This window comes from Aythya fuligula, chromosome 4 (assembly GCF_009819795.1).
Source record: "Aythya fuligula isolate bAytFul2 chromosome 4, bAytFul2.pri, whole genome shotgun sequence".
NCBI classification, from domain to species: domain Eukaryota; kingdom Metazoa; phylum Chordata; class Aves; order Anseriformes; family Anatidae; genus Aythya; species Aythya fuligula.
The window spans coordinates 17,637,091-17,659,965 of NC_045562.1; the positions used below are offsets into that span (position 1 = coordinate 17,637,091).

The following is a 22,875-nucleotide window of genomic DNA, read 5'->3' on the forward strand; positions in this document are numbered from 1 at the left end:
TTTTATAAAATGTAACTTTTGACTGCAGGCAGCTGGAGTCAAATATGAAATAAATGGTATAATTAACTTTCTACTGCTGCCTTTAAGGTGAAGGCTTTCATTTGGGAAAATATATCTTAATAGTCATGCTTGATAAATTTTTACCATCTGCATATGTGTTTATATGTTCAGAAAGTCAATGAAAAGAAGAGGAAATACTTTGTTTTGCTAAAAAGCTCTTGATAACTATAAAAACTTCAGCTTAATACTGAGCTGTAAGAAGTATGTATATAGACAGAAAACTTAACTTGTCTAGAAGCATAAATCTATATATAACATGAGAAATTATCTGGCTGGAAAGCTAGATATAATTATTTCCCATTTTTTGTGGTAGGCATAAACATACAGCAATTTATGTGGTAAAGGTGGTTGTTTTGTTTTAGTATTTTGAGACAAAGCTTTAATTGACATTAAATAATTAAGCTGAAAAGTACATGAAAAAATTGGATCATGTTATGATGTTGCATGATATAATCCCACCATGTTTGCAGTGGGATTTGCAGACACGTTTAGTGCTATTGCTGAGGTGTAGAACTAAAATTTCAGTCAGTGTCACACCACAAACCAGTAAGAGACCATAGTAGCTTTTGTGTCCTGGTTTTTATTTAATGAAGCATGGACACCACCATGAGAAGGGGTTTTCTAGTACCAGAGGGTGTTTTGCTTTATAAAAATTAGTCTTTACTAACCAAGAAGATAAGTATTTGACCACATAATCGATTTCTTGTACCTTTGTAAATTCTGATATTTGTAGCACTTTATCTTAATACTGAATGTGTGCAAAGGTTTGTCTTGAGAGGTTGGTGATGAACATCAAGTTCTGAATTCTTAGGTGGTTGTAGACAACCGTTGTCAAATGCCAGTATCATCTGCTTCTGGATTCTTTCACTTTAAGGCTTCAGGAAGAAAGCATCTGTTCAGTCTTATTCATTATGAGTTTTCAGGTTTAATGAGCAATTTCAGTTCTGAACTCTTCAGCTTTGTTAAAATTACTTACAAAAAATTAGCTCAACAGAGGCTCTAAAAGGGAGCATGAATCTGATCACAGAATCACCTAGGTTGGAAGAGACCTCCAAGATCACCTAGTCCAACCTCTGACCTAACACTAACAAGTCCTCTACTAAACCCTATCCCTAAGCTCTACATCTAAATGTCTTTTAAAGACCTCCAGGGATGGTGACTCAACCACTTCCCTGGGCAGCCCATTCCAATGCCTATCAAGCCTTTCAGTAAAGAAGTTCTTCCTAAGTAAAGAAGAACCTTGGAATGGCTAAAAGGAGTCCTAGCTTCTGATGTTGTTTCAAGGACTTTTTTTTTTTTTTTCTATTTCTATGTATTTGCTTTAAAATATGTGGCTAGTGAACTGAAGCAGGGGCCAGAATCTAGGAATCTAAGTTAGGAGTCTAGGTATGTATTAAACTACTTTTTTCTATTAATAAGATAAAGAGATTTTTTTTGAGCCAGGCTGAGGACTTATCTCATTAATAAAGTAGGGAAAATATTTCTTGTTTGGCTAGAAAATAGGGATTGTGGATGTAGTATAATTTTAATGACACCATATTAACATAACTAAATTTGGTACGTTCATAACTTTGTCTTTTGTTGCAGGTGCTAAAAAGTGGCGATCCCTGTCAAAGCAGGTGGGTAGTAGTTCCTACACTGGAATAACTCCTATAACCATACCTTTTGCTACAACTGCCTTTTTTCATGATGTAAACTTGGTGTTGCAGAAGAAAGGTTTTTCATCCTTATAAAAAAAAAAAATGCACAAATTTTAATTTCTTCTTTTTTGTCACTTCAGACTGATTTGAATCCAGAATCTCAAACATACTTGAGCAGCTGTGCCTGTTACGTTTGGTTTAGTGACTTTCTCAAACCTCTGTCAGTTCCTTCCTCAGCCCATGTCTGAGTTTTAGTGTCGGAGTGTAACAGCTGCATGAAATACTCATGCCACTCTAGCGTTTGCTGAAGTGCCTCTCACATTTTAGTTTTTTTGTATTTGTACAACTGCAAGAAGGCTGTTTCAGTGTCCGTGTATTGAGAATAAAGTACATTTGTATTCATGGGTGAAGTTTGCTTTAGTTTAGGTTGAGTATTTTAAAAGAACAATTGCCTAGAGCTTGTATCAAAACCTCACTGAAATCCAGGGGGGACTCATCTTTGACTTCAGTGAACATGTGCAACAGTGAGTAATTTCAGCAACGATATGTATGTTATATGTATCTCTCCAATTCTGCAAACACTTAGTATTCATGCAGATTTTTTCTTGGATGAGCAATTCTTGTATTAATCATGTATGCAAAATTTATGTATGTGTTTAAGTAATTACAAAGTCATTGTGATAAACTGAAGTTAAAGTAAGTGGTAGATTTGCATGGAGTTCCTTTCTCGTCTTTTATGTTGATTTCCTAGCATTTACTCATAATCAGAGAACATCTTCATTCAAATATCTAAATATATTCTTCAGTATTTTTCAAATCTTATTTTTTAGGAATTGAATCAGATCCTTATGGAGACGCCACCAGTTTGGAAAGGATCATCCAAACTTTTCCGTAATCTTAATGAGAAAGGTGAGGGATAAGAATTCATTTTCCTGAACCAAATAGTCATATGTATTAAGTTATTGTGACTGAAGTAAATTACTACTTAACTTAGTACTTAAATCTTTCAGAAAATGTAATCAAGTTTAAAAAAATAAATAAATAAAAATTGTTGCTTTCTACATTTTAAAGAATATAGAAGTTCCCTTTAGTCTCTACAGTGTTTTAATTCTGACATCTTCCAGCTAATATTCTTAAGTGAACGGGTAATCTAGTATATTTATATATTTATATTTACACATATGTTTATAATATACTAAATATATATGTATATACATATATATATATATGTATATACATATATATATATAAACATACGTGTATATATTTAGTATATTAGGTGGTAATTTTAGTATGTAAACTGACGTTTGACTGTTTCACATTCAGTTTCTTCCAATCATCTGTAGAACTGTTGTCAGTTCGGAAAATAGAACTTATATGGAATGTTCTAAAAAAATACGCAAAATGTCTTTAAGACATCACTGAAGACAGTGATGGTCCCTGATATAATTGAATAAATGTTTTCTTCACAACAGAAAGAGTTTCAGAAATGCTGTCTATCCCTTTAAAACGAGCTGACCAAGCTCTTTTTGAACCTTTAGAACTTTATTAGTAAAGGAAGAGCCATGGTCCAGGTCTCCCCCCACCTTTTTTTTTTTCCTCTTTAATATTCTGTATCACTTGGGGAAAAAAAAAAAAAAAAAAAAAAAGAGAGAGAGGAAAAAAAAGAAACTGTTAACTCATGTACCAAAATGAAAAAAATACTTATGGTAAATAACCCCCATATTCTTTTGTTTATTTTCAGAATAGTAAAGGACTGATGGAACTTTAAAATATTTCTAAAAAAAGCAGCCGCAAGCAATTGCTATAAAATAAAGACACTTTCTGGATCTTTAAATAATCATGCTAACAACAAAACTCAAAACAAATATGTGCACTTATTTGATGAGTCTAATTTAACTACAGCTTAAATTTATTAAACGAGTAAGTAAGCCACTATTTTTAGAGGAGTGTCACAAGCTTAAATCTCTAGTGTGTTCTAGAGATTCCAATCTCTTGAATCTTGAATTGTAAACTGCATTTAGATTTTTTTGCCCTGAGCTTGCAGTCAGTACTCCAGGGAGAAGCAGAAACTGGCACGTTTTTGCATTGTATTTCCTTGTTCTAGGCTGACAGTTGTATAGTCAGAACAGCTGACTATTCACCTTCATAATCTGTTAAATCAGTACCTTATCAGTTTAAAAAAAAAAAAAAAAAGTATCTAGATATTGCTTACTAAGTCTAATAATAATAAGGTGTCTCCAAAACAGGCGGTCTTGATTCAACAATATTTTACTCCAGTCTTCTGTTAGTGAAATTCTACAGAATCTGATAGAAGTAAGAGGATTCAAAACTGGTGTAATAAACTGGTAACGTTGGTAATAAACTTTAGCATTTATATAGCTTTTTGGCACGCTTTACAAAACAAGTGAATTCTGCTACCCCATTTTATAGATAATATTAGATGGAGGGAATGGGAATAGAATTCAAGTCTCCTTCATTCTCATTTATATGATATGAACACTTCAAGATTATTTTACTCATATTCTTTAAAACATGCACATTTTAGTATGAAGGAAGTACCAAAGGCCTATGTCAATATATTTTGCCATAGATTAATTTAAACTACACAGATTTACGCCAGCCATCCTCAGGTCTTAGTTTTTTGTGTTTTACCCTCAAGTGACCTCCACCTCTTCTTTCTGATCTTGGAATAAGCTTTTCTTTCAATTAATTGAAATTACAGAGCCTCTCTCCCATAACGCTCAGAGCAGTCAACCAGAACTATCTGTCTACAGCTACAATATACCAGCACAAACAAAAGGAGAGAATGCTTTCAAGGCCTTTTATATTGCTGTCTTCATACCTGTGGTGGACTGTTTGACAATTGCACTTCCTTCCTCCATTCTACAACAAAGAAGGTGTCATCAAACAAACAAAAATTCATTTTTTACATTTATTGACGGGCTATTAAAGAATGTTTTACATTACTGAATGAGAACCTTTGAGGTATCTGATTTCTTGATAGCTGCTTGTCCAAACAGACTCAAGTAGGCATTTGTAAAAGAATTTCTGCAAGGTGCTGTATAAATTCAAGCCACACGTTGATTCACATCTTTGTGTTACTGGAGAATGCAGCTGAAGAAGTATCTAAGTTGATTTTTACGACTGTTCTTAAAAGCAGGGAATCTTCACTGCAAAGCTGGAAAAATGACAGTCTTCATGAATATTATTTCAGGACAGAACTAATATGGAACTTTTTGTGCTATAAGTATTAATAAAAAATGCTGAAGTTTCTTAGTTTGGCAGCACTGGAAGTGCTGATGTTAAATCTGTTCAATAATTGTGAAATCTGTATGGATAATATAGTGTTCAAGTTTGAATTATATAGGTGTTTCAGCGAAAAAAATCACATGACCGTTTACATAGTTCATCATATATTCAGTTGAGTTAGACTTTAGAAGATACTTAAACGTCCAAAGGTGTGACTGTTTTTTTAAAAAGCGCTTATGAACTTCACCTAGACAGAAATAAAGGAGACAGACAGTAACTTTTGAAAATCACAGCAGTTAGACATCTCTGCTATCAGGCATCTAAATACTTTTTTTGTTGTTTGTTAAGCTTTTGAAATAGTCTAATATTGTGGACTGGCTTAAGATTTTGGGTTTTATAAAACAGACAGAATCAATTGGTTAGAAATCAGGAACCAGTTTTGGTAGCTCAACCTTGAAGACGACTAGAGCTAAAGTCCTTTGGTAGAATTGCAGGTTACTGTTGCCAGTTCTTAGTGCATTGAGGGATGCTCTTCTTCATTTGCGCTGTATGCATTCTGTAAGGTTATCTTTTTACCCCAGAAATAGAGAAATGGAAGTACAGCTTATCAAACATACCATTTGGATATTGACTTCAGCTCTAACTTAAATTTTGCCTTCTTTATTTCTGAAGAGGAAAGGTAATGCCATATCATGCTGTGATTACCTTTTGACATCTGACAAAAGATTAAAAGCTTGAAATGTATTCCTTACAGGTCTTTTGAATGTAGAAGATGACAGTACAGGTTCCCTTAATAGGCTTTGAAAATATTTAACAAAAAGCTACACATTCATTTAATAAGAGTTTTAATATAAAATTCAGGTGATTATTATGAAAGTGTGCATATAAAGACAATTTGAAATCCCAAACTATGCTTTTGTAAGTAATACAAGGCCAAGTTTTCAATTAGCATATGACATGCACTTAGCATATGTTAAAGTCAAGAACTATTTTCAAACGTTATCTATCAGGAGGAAGCGCTATTAAAGTTCTCATATTAAACGTTCTCCTGCTGTTAAAGACTGTTGTCATGTATTATTGGTGAGATTTTCAGAGAGCTAAATAGCTTCTAAAAATCTAACCAGCTTCTGTTTAATGAGCTATTCTCTACTGTTTATTTTATTTGCATTATTTATTTATTTATTTGCATTATCTATCTCCTAAAATAGTCAACAGCAAAAAAAAAAAAAAAACAAACAAACATAGATCCATATTTTAGTCAAATGAATCAATGGCTAGCTTGAACACAGTCACATGCAAACAAATATGAATAGGCATATGTATGAAAATGTTCCTCCTTATGCATAGATTTAATGTTTTTGAGTTTAAGATTTGGATCCAAAGTAAAATTAATATGGCATCATTTTTTCTGTTGTTTTCAGGTGTGATATCTTACACAGAATATTTATTTCTCTTATGTATTTTAACAAGTAAGTATTTTGGGAAAAGAAAAAATCCTTCTTTACAAATTCTTAAGTTCCAAATATATTGCTATATATTGGGATTTTTTTGTCCTCTCCTGCATATCCCAATATTGAAAAAAATGTATCAGGCATCTTTATATCCATTTGAACCTGCCTTGTCCTACAGAATCTTGTGTTATGCTTTAAGTGATTTATTCTCTAGAAACATCTTTCACTGGGTGTTGAAAACGCTGAGGCACTTCAGCTAAAGCCCAGTAAAGATCTTAAACTTGCTTTGTTCTTTGAAATTCCTATACAATTTCTAGTTGAATTTACTGAATGTACTGAATTCACTGGTCATAAAGGACATTGAATATAGGGAGAAGAATATATATTATGTACATTGTTACTGTTTTGTTTTCCTTCTTAGTGCATAAAAGATAACATCAGTGGGATACTGATATCAGTAACATGCTTCATTTTAGAAAATCTGTCAAACTGAAGTAAATGTTTATTTATATAAGAAAACGCTAACAAAATCAAATACTTATTCTTCTACCACCTGTGAAAACAAAGTAGAAGAACTTATAGCTCGAGTAAACTAAGCCTGATGCCAACTGATATTTTAAGAGCTGCTTTTTGGGAAGGATCAACGTGTTTTGTCTTTCCTTTGTATACAATTAAAGCATTTCTATTGGATTCATTAGATTTTTATTCAGATATTATTTGGATACTTCCTGTGAAACAGACAGAGTGGGAACTTTACCCCAAACCCGTACTTAAATGCTGCATCAGTGGATATCCTTCCATCATCTCTTTATCTGGACTAACCTCTGGCCATAATTCATATTGCAAGGCAGTGAATTATCACCATAATGTTGCCCAAAGACTTCACTTACAGTTGCCTTCAAAGTCAATGTGTTTCCGAACTGATGTAAAATTCTAACCTGATCTCAAATTTCAATGACTGTAAGCATGTAAACAAGAAAATTTTTCCTCTTTCTATATGTCATTCATTTTGACCAGGAGTTGCATCCTGTACTTTTTTTTTTTTTTTTTTTTGCAAAGCTTTTTAAAGTGTCTTGAGAATACTGTTTTCATAAACTTATTTTCTACAATTTTATTAAATAAAATGGACTCTAATATGAACTAACACTATTTTAACCGCTGAAGCAACCTCTACTGAAATGCATTTTTCTTGAGTATTTTGTGATTTATTTCTACTGTATATTTCCTTAATCATTTGTGAGCGTACCTTATGTTTTCATAATATGGACAATACTATTATATTGATGTTATGATTTGCATTTACTATGTTCACAAATATGCTAATTCAAATTAGCTGAGGATATGGCTTTTATAAAAGACACCAAATAATTTCTTAGAATTTTGTGTTTGTTTTTTTTTCTGAGCAAATTAAGACATGATTGTTGTAATTTTTTGGCAGAGCCGCATGCGGGTTTTAGAATTGCTTTCAACATGTTTGATACTGATGGCAATGAGATGGTGGACAAAAAGGAATTCTTAGTGGTATGTATATTTTCAATCTTTCAATGTTTTTATGTAATCTTGAAATTCACTTTTTGTCTAGATTGAGACTTAAGACGATGTCAGCGGTCATGAGAACGTGAGGCATTCTCCACTGACTGGAGTGGTTTATTTGCCTTATTTAATGTAAACAGTAAATGTAATGTAAATAGTAGCTTTTTATTACAGTACATGTATATGTTGTGTATAATGGTTTTTGAAGCTTAATTCCAGTTTCTATTCTGGATCTTTATAATTAGACTGTTGAAGTAATATTGCTATGTCAGTGATCAGTAGAATTATATATTTAAAAACACAATGAAAAGGAAAGGCATACTTCCCATGTTCTGTTTCTGAATTATTTCCAACTCAAGCTATAAGGCTCAATTCAAATAACCTATGCTAACCTAAAGAAAATTGAAACTTGAAGGAAACTGTCCTCAACACACTGCACTTCCTTCAATTCCCTTTTTCAAGGAGGTGATGCACAGAGTGAGAAATGAAGAGGACGTTTTCTGTTGGCCTACCTCCATCAGAACAGGTTTCTTTTGTTTGGGAAGCTGCTGTCACATGCATATTTTGACATGCTAAACATTTTTTCTATTATAATATTAAATGTACATTTCCTTCTATTTGCTGATTGCAATAGTCATCTCCTCCAGGAAAAATAAAAAACAAAAATGCTCCAAACATTGAAGCAATTTTCTGGGAGAAGGGAAGGTTGTCTTTCATGATTCCCCAGACCAGCTAGTGGAATAGACTGTTAAAATAATAAAAGAAGGTCATGCATTACAAGAGCTAGGATGGGAGATAAAATTGTAGCAGGAAACATTGCCTTTCAGAAACTTATGGTAAAAATAGGATTGAATACATACATAAAGGAGGGAAACAAGTGCAACACTTAGGGATGGATATTACATCTTTCTTTCTAAGTGTGCTTTTATAGTCCTTTTCACATCTTGTTTTTTATTTCTTCTCTGTCATGGTTACTGATAGCCATTAAAAATTACTCTTTACTCTTTTCCTGTTACCAGACTTAGTGGATAGAAGGAATGAGACTTTTCAAACATCAGATACGCTGTTCTCCACCTATCATATTTAACAAATTTGTATAGATGACCCTAACTCTTCTGGATTAGTGTCAGTGGCCCTTCAAAAAAAAAAAAAAATAGATCAAAACCCATACATCAGAATGTTAGATCTAAAGTAAGAAAAACTAAAATACGCAGGAAGGTAGATAAATGGTGTCTGTGTAAATAAAAGTAAATATGAGAGTAAAAGTTTATTCAGTGATACCAGAGTTATTCTCTGATAGACACAGCTGCAGACTATGTATCTGACATCCGTACTCACTTTGCATGGGTGTGGATCATCTCCTCTGTTGTTGGAAGCAGAAAACTGTAAACATAGACATTTGAACTACATCCAACATTTGCAAAATACTTTTTTCATTGATTATGGAGAGCTAATTGGAAGCAAAGTTAATACTTTTCAGATTTACAGAAAACAGTCTTTCTAGAGAATGATGTAGGGATCACGTGTTACAGTTCCCAAAAAAAAAGAGTACATGTAGTGAAGAGTTGCAAAATACTTAGTTCTTCTGATAACAGCTTTGGTGGTTTTGTCAACTAATTCATCAGGTGTTTGTGCATTTCCCTCTGGTTATATCATAAGGGTGAGGTCAAAGAACAGAAGGATTGTATTCCCTTGTTACAGGAGATCTTGGTTTTGCTCCTTTCAACAATCTCATTATCCTGTTTTGAACAATGTTGCTATGAAGGTACTCCCAGATCCTTTCACATTCACTTTTCTACTCACTGGTATCCTATAGCACTCTTTCTGAACAAAAGATCCATTTCCAGAAGTTTAGCAAGCGCTTTAATGGTGAATGCAACAGAATCCTACCCTCTTTGCTTCAGTGGAAGGGGAAATACATCCAAAGATGCACTACCTTTTTTTCCCCCAGATTTTTTTTTTTGGGGGGGAGGCAGGAGGGGACAGGTGTGTGTGTGTGTTCAATTACTGCCACTCTTCTCTCCTACTTGATGGCTTGTCATTTCAGTTTTCACAAAACATTTTCTTTCTACTTCTATCTCTTTATTTACCTTTCTCCTTTCCACAACTCTGGGTTTGCAAGCTGCTTAATACTCTAGGCCATCAAGCTAAATGCCCTCTCATCACTCTTTCCTTGTCAGCATAGGTTACAGTAGTTTGTGCCTGTAAATTTACAAATATATTTGAAAAGATAGAACTAGATCTGTAAATTAATCCTGTACTTAAAAGTAGGTACAATGACACACAATATTCTGGTCTGTATTTGCGCTATAGACAGTTCCAGAAGACAGTAGTTAATTTTGGAAATTCATAAAATGTTACTTAAAAAAGCATTGGTTGTTTGCTCTCTAACACTGCATTCATTTTTTTCATTGCTGTCATACCACAGCAGCAGAGTTTGCTGATCCCATTGTCTTTTATTCTCCGAAATATGTTATTCTGATTAAATTTGGAAAATTTTCGTGCAAACTATGTCACACACACATTATCAGTATCGGGTTTTTACCAGACTTCTGGTAGGTAAAATCCAGTCTTTGGAACCACTGTTTGTATACCATGACATTTGGTTCTAAAAATACCATATACTGGATAGGACAAATTTGTCAGCTACAGTGTGTGTTGTTTATTTTATTTTTGGCCCATTTTGAGTTAACATATGCTACAAGGGGCAGTATGATACTTTCAGATCGATTTTTGAAAAGCTGAAGTTCACTGGTAGATGGCATCACAATAGCATCATAATACTGCTCTGTCTGCTGTGAAGAATAATGTCATTTTTCTTTTTCTAATTATTTGGGAATATTGTAAGTATTGCAATAATAAAATTATTTAAAGTATATTGATACTTACAAAGAGAATTGCAGACCATTTCATAACATGAAGACATTGCGATTTCTAAAAATAAATGTGTAAGAATCTCTGTATGTTTTAAATGCTGTGTTTGAAGTTGTCTCAGAAGTCATGTCTAAAGCTCTTAACATAAATAAATTTGGGAAGGAGGTGTTTTACAAAAGTCAAAAGTATTCTTTGAACATACTTGAAAAAACAAAGATACTTGATAAATTACTCTTGAGTAGTAGTAGAATGTTTTGCCCCCACCAGGTGTTTCCACCCCATGCTTGTGCCAGCAGGAATAAGAACTGATCTAGCTACCTAACATGAAAAAAGATTGATCCAGCTGACTGCATAGCTATACAACTGTACTAAATAGTACCTGACAACAAAGGATGTGCTTAGAGGAGTTGGAAAAGACTGGAAACTCCCACTTGTAAGCCAGTACAGACCTAGGCTGACTAAAACATAAAGCTAAATAGGATGTTCTGAGTATTGTGCTCCCAGAGTTACTAGCTTTATTTTGTGGGAAAACAAATAAACAACTTCTTCCTTTCTGTGTTATGCTTAAGGTGACAGAAGGTTCATGAAGGCATGAATATAAACAAAAAAAACATCATTGGAACATTGATATTTTACTGAAGAACAAATATAAACAAAAAACATAATTGGAACTGAAGAACTATGTTTTAATAGTGCATGCAGTGTTACTCACAGTTATTGTTAGAATGGATTGTTATGCATGTGAAATGACCCAAAAGCAAAATAAGAACAAAATGATTTGTTTTGTAGCTACAAGAGATTTTCAGGAAAAAAAATGAGAAGAGAGAACGAAAGGGAGACGAAGAAAAACGTGCAATGCTGGTAAGTAAAATCAGAATAGTTGCAGCTGGTAGTCCAGCATTAATTTTCTTTAATGCAATTCAAAAATTGAATTTGCAATTCAATTTTTTTTGAATTGCAAATTTTTTTTTTTTTGCAATTGCAATTCAAAAATTGAACAAAGTTGTGTGTGTATGTGTATTGTGTTCGCTAATGACTTTCAATTTGTTTTGAAACAATAATTTTTTATCGTTAAAAGACTACGTATAATTTTAAGTATATACAAAGAAAAACAGTTACTGCAGTTATTGGACAAAACACTTAAGTGGTTTATATAAAAGAAAAAATAGTATTTAAATATTGTATTACGTGCATTGATTCCACTTGGAATCTTTAAGGAAACTGAATAGTAATGAGGCAGTACCATTCAGTCACTTAAAAGTGAGGCATCTCAGTAGCAAAACCAAACTGTACTCCTGCTCTTATAACTTACAAAAAAATGTTAAATGTAGACATGCTGATGTTAATACTTGTTATTAATGTAGCAGTTTTAATATAACTGATGAAATTTGATAAGTGAACAGTTTTTATATTCTTTTCTTATTAAATACTGCTTATGATCAGCGCAAAACATCTTCAGTTGTTTATATTATATGAATAGATTTTTGTGGAACATTAAATACTTAATTTAATGTAAAATTTGTGTTTATTACATGCATGAGAAAAGTAAGTCAGAAATAGACTAGTGTGGGTTGTCTGGAGGATGGCAGCACTACCAGGAATTATACTGGTAATTTACTGGTAATATACTAGTATACTAATATACTACAGTATATATAATTATACTGGTAATATACTGGTAATTACTACTGGAATTTTACTGGTGGACAAGTAAAAATCAGGTACAAGTGTCTGTCAAGCCCATGGCAGAACAAATGTGTTCTTTTGTGATTTGCACATATTTATGGAAATAATTCTTCATTATAAGAAACATTTTGACATATCTATGCAGCTTGTCATGGTACCCAGAATCCTTTTCAGACCATTGATTCAGGATCTCAGGATTTTGTCCCTGAAACTGTATAAAATTTGAATTCCAAGAATTAATACTTTTTAAATCTTATCTGAGTATATAAAGGGATCTTTTCTTCCCACACTGAGAAGAACTATCCTTATTAGTTTTGAAAACTGTAGGTCGATTGTTGAATCTCTCACACACTGTTTATGCTGAAAAAGGAAACTTGCACCCAAAAGAAGAGTTTTTTGAAAAAAACTACAAAATGGAACTTTCCTCCTGATATTAATCTCTTCAACTTTGTACTTCTCTTAAGAAAATTTAATGAATGAAAATAAAGCAAACCATTTTCTATTCACTGTCACCTTAAAATAAAACTAAATCTAATATTATATAAAATAAATCTTAACCTATTCTGTTGTCTTTATTTTTTTTCCTTCTTTTGTCTTCATTCTGACGTGATACTTGGCTTGGCCCGTTTTTGCTGTATGTCAGCGTCTTCAACTTTATGGATATCATACCTCTACTAACAGTGTATGTACTCTAAGTATTCTTAATTCATGCAGTCTTCACCAGCAAGGTGAAATAATATGCGATAAGAGTATTTTTTATATTTATATTTTTCATCAAGTCAATTACTTCTGCTAATCAGTAAAAATGTGATGGTTGCTTACTTCCATGAAAAGTTGCATGTGCTCATTGCAAGCATTCAGAAACAGACCAGACTACCAGAATGAAAAGTTGTTCTCACTGTTTATGTAAAATGAAGGAATTAGTATTTTTTTTTTAGAAGGACAAAATAGATCTTAAAAAACAGTAGAGCCATCTTGTTAATTAACCTAGGCACATTAAGCCTGAGTCTGTCTTGCCTCCTTGTGTATAATGTGATGTAATAACAAAAGTTATATGAAACCTTCACCTTTGTCATCTACCCCCTACTATGCTGTCAAAAAAAAAAAGAAAAAAAAAAAAGGAGGAAATAAAAAAAAAAGAGCCTTTGTGCTTCACATACAGAACAAACAAGAACTTTTAGTGATGAACTAGAATAGGATCTTGCAGAAAAAGAAAAGCCTTCATTATGTAGGTGACTGTAAACTTACTTTTGATCATTTTAGAAGAGTAAGAGATGAAACTGACAAGAGAGAAAAAGAATGTTCGGGTTTTTTGAATGTATTCACCAGGATTGTAGTGGCCTTTTCAGTTTTTCCCTTAATGTCCTGGGGAGTAGAAGATACTTGAGACTTGAGAACTACAGCCCTAAAATGTCTGAGATAGTGCAAAAGTACCGTGTTGGGCCCTTTTCTTCGCCTCATCCTTAAAAACAGATGTGTTTTTTTTTGAGAAGTGTCAGGGTCTATAAGCCATAAGGTGCATGCCATGCAGCTTTAAGTGGTTTAAATATTTTTGTATTTTCATTTCTGTAGGTTAATTCTTTTAAGTCATGATCTGGTGCATACTGCAATTGTGTGTTAAGACTAGCTCAGCATGTATTGCATGAGTGCTTTTACTAGCCAAATGCCAACTGAAATGTAATAATTGTCATAAGATGCATGTAAGGAAAATAAAATCTGCATGCCCGAAAGTACTAATTCCATTAGCTAAAGTAAGAGAATAAATTCAGTGAGTACTTTATATTGATATATTAAGAATTGTATGCATAAAAGAATGAGGTGTTCTAACACATGGCCTAGTAAATATCAAAGGGATATAAGTAAGTGTTAGAGGGAAACTCTAACTCTATGGCATCATAAGGACCTAATCCTGTACACGCTGAAGTAAAACAATTTCTTTAAATTTAGCAATTTAGGAGTTCTGAGAATGTATGAGAATAATGTGGATATGAACAGCATATGGACTGTTACTCTACCATAAGAGAAAGATAAAACCAGATTTTTTCAAAAAGGAAATAAGTGTAGTATATATTAAATAAGTCTGTAATTCCTAGTAACTTGTCACATTTCTTTGGCGACAATTCACAGGAGCTGAATTGAATTGGATAGAGAAGAAAGTACATAATAGAAGTTCTAGAAACATTAGACAAGTTAAAGTATTTTAGATTATTTAGTACCTTCCAGCAAGTATTTTGCAATGTTCTGCAGCCAACACCATACATGTATATTAAATATCTTAATGTATTTTTATTGGTTCTATTTTTATAACATTACATATTGACTCAGTGTTGAAATATTGCTTTGGTAGTATTAAGAGCATTATTTGTAAAAAAATGTAAATTACAGAAATCATAGACAGATTCATTTATTTATATATGTGAAATACAGCTGAGGCAAATTAATATATGACAGTCCCATGTGCACTGAGCTCCACTGCATTGGTAAGAGCTCTTAGATAATACCTTCACTCATGTAATGGTATCACTGGTAGAAATATTACAAGTGTAATAAAGACCTGTTACGTACTGACGAATGTTAAAGGAAAACGGAAAAGGAAAGATTGGATATCATACTATATTTCAGCTATCTAAAGAGTTTTGTATATTAGTATTTCTGTTTTTGGCATAATGTGAAATACATATACACAGTAACCTTTCAACTTGTTGAAAGTCAACTATTACTATAAACCGTATTCTTCATGGTAATGGTGTGTTACACATTGCACAGCATTCTGATCAGTAAATTGTCTAATACATGTAGAACAACATGTGCTGATACAAAGAAAAAAAAATCTTATTTAGAAGATTAAATTCTTTCTGTGTTTTTGACTTGCATGCCCATATGGACATTAGAGTAGGGAGTCCTGAAAATGGGAGACCTACTTAAGATTAGTTGGAGAAAAGAGGTAAATTCATGTAGTTACAACAACCCTAACCAAATTCAGATTAGCCTTCTGCTGTCTCCAGGATCATGTCCCCTAGATTCTTTGGGGGAAGAAAAAAAAAAAAAGCATAGATCTTTCAAGACTAATTGCAAGATAAAGGAATGCTTATAAAAAGGGAGGATTTTTCAGGCAACCAAAAATAATGCAGATCATTTCAGAGCAAAAAGGGAAGCATATTTTCCTTGGAGAAATTAAACACCCTGTTTTTCATTTATATAAGGTAAGTTTGTTCTTCATATTTGCCTAGTGTTTTCTTGATATGTATGTCGGTTAAAGTTAGGTTTGTTAGGCTTGATTTTTACTTTTCCTTATTGCTACAAGAATGTCATCCTTGTGATTGGACGAAATTAATACAGCGATTTGAATGGTGCCTTTTATATTTGGATCAGTAAGAAAATAAATTTCTTATTGTTAGACGGAAAATTAATATATTTGGCAAAACAAGATTGTGAGGAAAAACCTACAGCAAAATACAAAGTTTAGATGGCCGTTTTCACATGTACTTTTAGAAAAAAAAATCACTCTGCTTTCCCTAGCTTGCATACTTAGGGTAGATGGAGTCTGGTGATACTTTCAGCACAGCCACATTGTAAGTAAAAATCAAATAGCCATAATGGACCAGTATTGGTTTTACAAAGTGTCATATAACTGGGTAGAGATTTCACTGTGTAGAAGCAAAAGAATCAAGCCTTGTTTCTGAGGATCAATTAGGAAAGATTTTAACGTCTGTAATATGTTGTTTTATTGTGCTTCTTGAAACTTCTGCAGGTTCTTAAAACAGAAGGAGAGGACCTTGTCCCCAGAAGCTACTGGGATACTTTGAGACGTAGCACAAGTCAAGCACTCTTTTCAGACCTTGCAGAGGTATAAGACAACCTCTGTCTCTGGTCCATAAACACATCGTTATTTTATCTATTTCTGTTATGATTGTTCTCATATTTCATGCATTTTGTTCCTTTTCCTTCTTTTACTTTCTTTAAATCTGAATGTTCTCAGATGAAATGGATTTGATTCCATGCAGTGCAACAACTCAAAGTTTTCATTTCCAAGTAAAAGCAAAGTTACTTTTTGAAAGAGTTGGAAAATCAAGTCCTCTTCAGTCTTTATTGTAGGAAGCATTTTCTAACATTAACAGTGACACTATTTCACAGTTAGAGAAGGTTCAGGAAACCTTTGTCATTTAGATTTGGTCCAGTGATGTGACTACTTAAATGAGAGTTAAGCCCCTTAAGGATTTAATCCCTAGGTCCTTAATGTACTTTTTATGCATGTTATTGAAGCTTATCTTCACAAAAACAGTATCACACAGTTATTGGATTGAAAAAGGAATATTTTAAGGTAACGAAAACACTTGTCAATCTTACTGAATATTACAAAATCATTATGGAGGACTAGCAATATCCCTGAGCTGTCAAATTTCCTTAGTTCTTTATATTCTAGTCAGATTCTTACTTCATGATCTACTTTCAAATACTTGAATAAGACATTTGTACTGATTGCTTAAGAGGGTCAGAAAACTACATTATTTAGGCTTTCCTGTGCCCCATATAGAGAAATTGATTGCTTTTCTAGGAGTTGTGGCATTAGGAGTTGTGGCAACTCCTTGCTGATTCTCTCATGTTATGCTTCGTAAGCAGGATCATAATGAGAAAGAACATAGAACTGAAACAGACCTACCAAGTAAAATAGCCTTTTTCTTTGCTTCATAAACAATGTATGCTCCATATTAAAAGTAATTGGTATTTTGTCCATGCTATTCCTCTTCAGAAGCTATTCTATAACCTGAGGAGTTGGATGGACTCCTTCCAGTTTCCAAGCTAAATTTACTCATAGTTCCTTTAGTCTGTTGCCCTTTAATTTTAGGAGGGCCTTTTCACGTTTTGTTATTCTTTTACTCATGTTTGTGTCTATAAAAACAGTCATAGCCCTCAGTTTTCATTATTGCAGGCTGAACAAAACATGGTCATTGATTATTCTCTTAAGGTAGAATCTGCATTTCCCAGGTATCAAATACAGTTTCTTTGTACCTCTAACAGCTTGAATTGATCTGCTTTTGCAAAAATCTTCATGTAGTGTTACAAAACTGAGTTTTAGGCCAATATTTATAGTAATAATTCATAGTAATAATATAGTAATAGTAATCTTTCAGTGTAGTACAGATGGATCAAAAAAGTTTCATCTATTATATATGGAAATAGGTTTGGTCATTTAATTTTCTCTGATGTAAAATAGAACATTCACTTTAAAACAAATAATAAACTAATTTTAAGTGACTAAAGCTTATGTTTTTACCCTTAAGAGAGAGAACTTATATAGTCCAATGCAGAAGGAGTTTTTCATTGCCTGTAATTCTGTGGAGAAGCATACGGGGTTGAGTTTCTGGGGTGAGGTTTTTAGGGATTGATTTTTTTGTTTGCTTGTTCATTTGGTGAGGCTAGCCAAATGGGAATTGTGAAAAGACTTACAGATTTTATTTTTTAAATGGTTCTTTAGGTATGGGTGAATGCAACCTAAGTCTAATGTTTTGAATTTTTTTGCAAGATGAAAGGCTGTAATTTAGCATTTGATATCTTTTCAGTGTACTTGAGGGAAATTGTTTGAATGTACTTGGGGATTTAATTGCTTACAAGACATAAGAAATCAGGGTATCTGTGTTTCAGTATATTGTGTCCTGTAGTGGAGGATAACAATATTAAAAGACAAAAAGTGATTACTTTTCTGAATTAATTTGCTCACTGACTTAACTGAAGGGTACGAAATACCTCTCTCATATATATACGCTACATCATCTTATTTCTCCCTGGAGAAGAATATGAGAATAAAGAGGAAGCTAGAGCACATGAAATATAATCTTGAGAATCCTGAAGTATACTCAATTATAGAAATGTTTCCCTCTTACTTCTCTAGCTCTTGGGTGTTAAAAGGAAAGATTCTGTGTTTTTATTGCATCATGTTTTTCCTAGTTTTTGATTCATAAATACTATTAATGAATAGTGTTAGTTTCCTCATTTAGAGATTAGAATAGAATAGAATAGAATAGTTTCCTCATTTAGAGTTTCTCCATTATTATAAATACATGATCTCTTCAGTTAGGAAATAAAGTCACATTTAAAGGATTCTGAGTGCTGCTTGCAGGTTTGTATAAGCTGATCTTTCCAGATTTCTGTACTTAAAATAAATCCTATATGTTTATAATCTCTCATGGTGACAAATTACTAATATTATAAGTCATCTTCTAAATACTTGCTAGGTTTCTGTACTGTATATTCTATTTTGTACTCTAAGAGTGGAGACGGTAGGCATACTTTCATAAAAATATGGTGTTGCTGATTGTCCGTCCAAGGCAAACTATTAGCAGAGACTACTGCCTCCCACCGTTTGCTTTTAAATAAGATGTTGTCTTTGTAAGAAAATGGGAGCTTGGACAGAAGTTTCTCCCTAGGCAGGTGCACAAGAAAGCTACATATGTTTTTGAATTTCAAATGTTGTCAGATGTACATAAGAACAGAAGGACATTACCATGGTGGAATACTATGGCTTATTTAAGACCCTTATTTTAGTGAATCATTTTTCTAGCTCTTCAGTATATGAAGAGTCTCCTTGTAAAAGAGGTAAAATCAGTGCACATGCATTAACAGTTATGGGTAATGAATATTTATATAGTTTAAAAAAAAAAATGTTGCACATACTTAGAAGTCTTCCTGTAACAAATGGTCAAAATGAATTGTTTCTACTCTTCTCATGCCTTAGAAGTTGATAGTTATTTATTAAGGAAAAAGTCTTTGCAGGGACCACGTACTCTGGAGATGATTAATATTCTTAAGAGAATAAATGAAAATAATATCCCTCCATGGAATTTTGTTTTGTTTGTTGTTGTTGTTGTTTTTTACGATTCTGTTGTTTTCAATCTCTTTTGACAAGAAAATGTGATCTGTTGTCATCTGCTACTTATAACACAGAATCAAATAATGTACACCTTGTTGATTGTTTCTGGAATACGGTTCCATACTTATTAATTATGAAATATAAAATAAGATTATATGAAGTAACTACTTTTAATATCTTTGTAGTTGCTTAGTAGAAAGGAGAGGAAATTGTATGCAGAGGGTGTTATTCTTATGATTTACCTCAACTGACTAGATCATTTTTTTCTCAAGAGCTTCTGTTTTTTATTCTTTTTTTCCACCTTTATCATATTAGATTAGATTGTTCACTGTATTCAACCATTATATTAGATTGTTGTTCAGAGTGTTTTCTACTAAATGCAATTAACAGCCGAAAGTTCATCTGCATGAAAATTGTGTGACAAAATTAACTTTAATTTTAATACTAACATCTTTTTAATACTGTGAACGTAAAACATACAAACTTGTTTGATAGAAAGGCCTATTGTGTTGATAGTCATTCCCAGATTATACTTCTGTAACTGATCCAATAATGGCCTTTAATTTTTTTTTATTCTAATATTTAAGCGTGCTGATGATACTACAAGTTCACTGTCAGATACGACGCTGCTTGTACACTTTTTTGGCAAGAAAGGAAAAGCTGAACTGAACTTTGAAGATTTTTATAGGTGAGTCTCTATTTTATGACTTGTTTGTAAAGAAATATTTATATGTTATAATTAATGTTTATTACATTACTATACATATACATTATATACATAAATGCATAAATTATATGGGATACAAATGTTATTTTTCCTCAGCACTACACATACGAAGAGCAAAATAAAACAATTAACAAAATAAAACAGATATATGGTTTGATTTTGGGGCTGATCCTGTGTGGAGCCAGAAGTTGGTCTCAGTGCGGGTCCCTTCCAATTCAGGATATGCTATAATTCTATAATAAAAAGCCATGTGCTATAGCAATAAATATTGCTTCATATTTATGCTTCAGATTTATGGACAACCTACAAACTGAAGTTCTAGAGATAGAATTCCTTTCCTATTCTAATGGGATGAACACCATCAGTGAGGAAGACTTTGCCCATATTCTTTTGAGATATACAAATGTGGAAAATACATCAAGTTACCTGGAAAACATGCGCTGTAGGATTCCTGAAGAAAAGGTAACTGTTTAGCTAGGACAGCAGTGGGCCACAACACCAAGTCCTAGTGTCATCAAGGTGAAAACACCCTTGCTGGACTGAAGTTTTGAGATGCTGTCTCAGATCTCATCTGCACCAGGAATTTATTCTGATAATAATCTGTGCATCTTCCATTTTTCAGATTTCTTCTTCAATACAAAGTAGAAGAGTAAATAACATCAAATTATTTGTATTCATTATGTGATTTAATTAATAATATTTTTGAAGCTTTATATTACATTCAAGTTCACCTTAAGCAACAAAAAACATAAGACTTGAAAAAACAATTTTCTAGCAATGAGATTTTAAAAAACGTTTTTTTCTGACTTCTCTTTTTCATTGGATTCAAATCTAGCTGTATTAAAACTATAAAATTTTAATAATGGGTCACATATATAATTATTGATGGGTGTGTGGTTCTTTTTGATGGCTGGGGAATGGAAAGGGAAGGCAGGGCTGTCTCTGTTGTACCAGATTAGGTGTAAGAGGAAGCAGTATGGGTGGGATCAGAGTTTCTATTCACTGACCCTTCCTGAGTTGCCAGTCTAGCTGTTGAGGAGTTCAGTTCTAAGTACTCTGTAAAAGGTCTGCATAGCTTTTAATATATAAAGCCAAGACAATGCAACAAAAATTGTATGAAGCTCTTTTTTTCATGGTTCCCAGATGTTTTTTGTTTAACTGAAACTACTACAAATATCAGCTTCCAAGGAAAGTCTATGAATTTTAACAGAATTTGTGCACTAATATAACAGTTTTATTTGCTGTATTAAAATATAATCTGCCCAAAGGAAACTGAACTTTTTAATTTATTTTACATAGAAAGGTATTCCTATTCTAGCAAATGAGAGGCAGGCATTAATTCAGTCCTGCCTCAATTCAAAGTGTCTGTTTAAGATTTCTTTCACAAATGATTTAGAGGTAAATTATCAGCACTTTGCATGTGTAGAGGGAAGTAGAATACCACAAGAAAAGAAAAAAAAAGTATGTTCTTTTAACAACTTAGCACCTTCACAGAAGAAATTTGAATTCTGATCAAAATTTAAAAGGTTGTTTGTGTTTTTTGTTGTTGTTGTTTGTTTGTTTGTTTTTATTAAAGTTGAACAAGCCCTGTAATGTAAAACGTAGAGTATCAACTGAAGAGATTTACATGGTTAAATCTGGATATGTAAAACCCTCAACTTAAAGTATAGAGCTTACATTAGATCATAACGTGACTATGAATTCAGTGTATTTTTGCACACACACATAGAATTAATAGTAGTTTGCAGATTTTGAGTAGTAGACATATTCTGATACTTATGCAAACCTGAACTTCTATTCTCAGTATCTGCTGCCATATCATAAAAATCCTCCTGGAATTTTTAAGAGTGCCTTAAGTTGTGGAACAGCATTTTTGACTGTATTTTGAGTGTGAAGTACTGTCCATTGCAGTGGCAAATAGGAAAAACATCTTACATTCTTCTGGTGGCTACAATTCTTTGCTTCACTAACTTCAGTGGAAACTGTTGTTTATTTCAATGAATGTAGTATCTACTATTAAATGAAGTAGACATATGTAATGGCAAGGTTTGTTTATTCACTTGTCACCACTACTGATAATTCTAATGGTACTAATACACATATTCTTTTATTTATTAGGGTATCACATTTGATGAGTTTAGATCATTTTTCCAGTTCTTGAACAATCTAGAGGACTTTACAATTGCAATGCAAATGTATAATTTTGCAAGTCGTTCCATAGGTCAGGGTAAGTATTATTAAAAAGTCAGATAATTATTGCATTTGTTGACAAAGATACTGAACTGTTGACAAAAAGAGAGAGGAAATTGTTCTATGAGTCCTAGTTTTTAGTTTTAGCATCTAAGGTAAAATGCTAAAAAGGCTAGAAATCTAGCTTTGAAAGGGGAAGTCTCAATTATCATAAGAGATATGATAAAGCTTTACAAAATCATGTGAGTGGTAGATAAGCAGAATGCAGAAGAGCTTATCACCAAATCCTGCAATACAAGAGTTAAGAGGCACTTGATGACACTAGTGAGAGATCAGCCTAAAGCAAACAAAAGCAATTATTTACACAGTGGGTCTGTGAACTCACTGCTGTGAAGTTCATAGAAGGAAACAGTATCAGGAGGTTCAAAGAGGAATTAGACATATTTTTGAACAAATCAGTAAGTGGGCACTAAAAGAGCACATACCAGCTGAAATGCTTAACACGACAGTTGAGATGCTTGGTGAGTGCAAGATGAACAGTCATGTGAAGATGTCAAACTTGTGTGCTCACTCCAAGTAGCATCTCAGTGTGTC

General features: G+C 32.9%; 1 protein-coding gene across 1 annotated transcript in view; it reads left to right on the forward strand.

Moving 5' to 3' along the window:
• The window catches only part of MICU3 (mitochondrial calcium uptake family member 3), a gene marked incomplete at its 5' end in the record, with an annotated part of 45,624 nt that overhangs the window by 12,748 nt on the left and 10,001 nt on the right, over positions 1–22,875 (forward strand). Inside the window, 10 exons of the mRNA XM_032186226.1 lie at positions 1,648–1,679; positions 2,531–2,609; positions 6,374–6,421; positions 7,842–7,924; positions 11,600–11,671; positions 13,140–13,178; positions 16,248–16,343; positions 19,952–20,052; positions 20,382–20,553; positions 22,210–22,318. Coding sequence (XP_032042117.1) covers positions 1,648–1,679; positions 2,531–2,609; positions 6,374–6,421; positions 7,842–7,924; positions 11,600–11,671; positions 13,140–13,178; positions 16,248–16,343; positions 19,952–20,052; positions 20,382–20,553; positions 22,210–22,318 — 831 coding nt within the window. The remainder of the gene's footprint in view (positions 1–1,647; positions 1,680–2,530; positions 2,610–6,373; positions 6,422–7,841; positions 7,925–11,599; positions 11,672–13,139; positions 13,179–16,247; positions 16,344–19,951; positions 20,053–20,381; positions 20,554–22,209; positions 22,319–22,875) is intronic.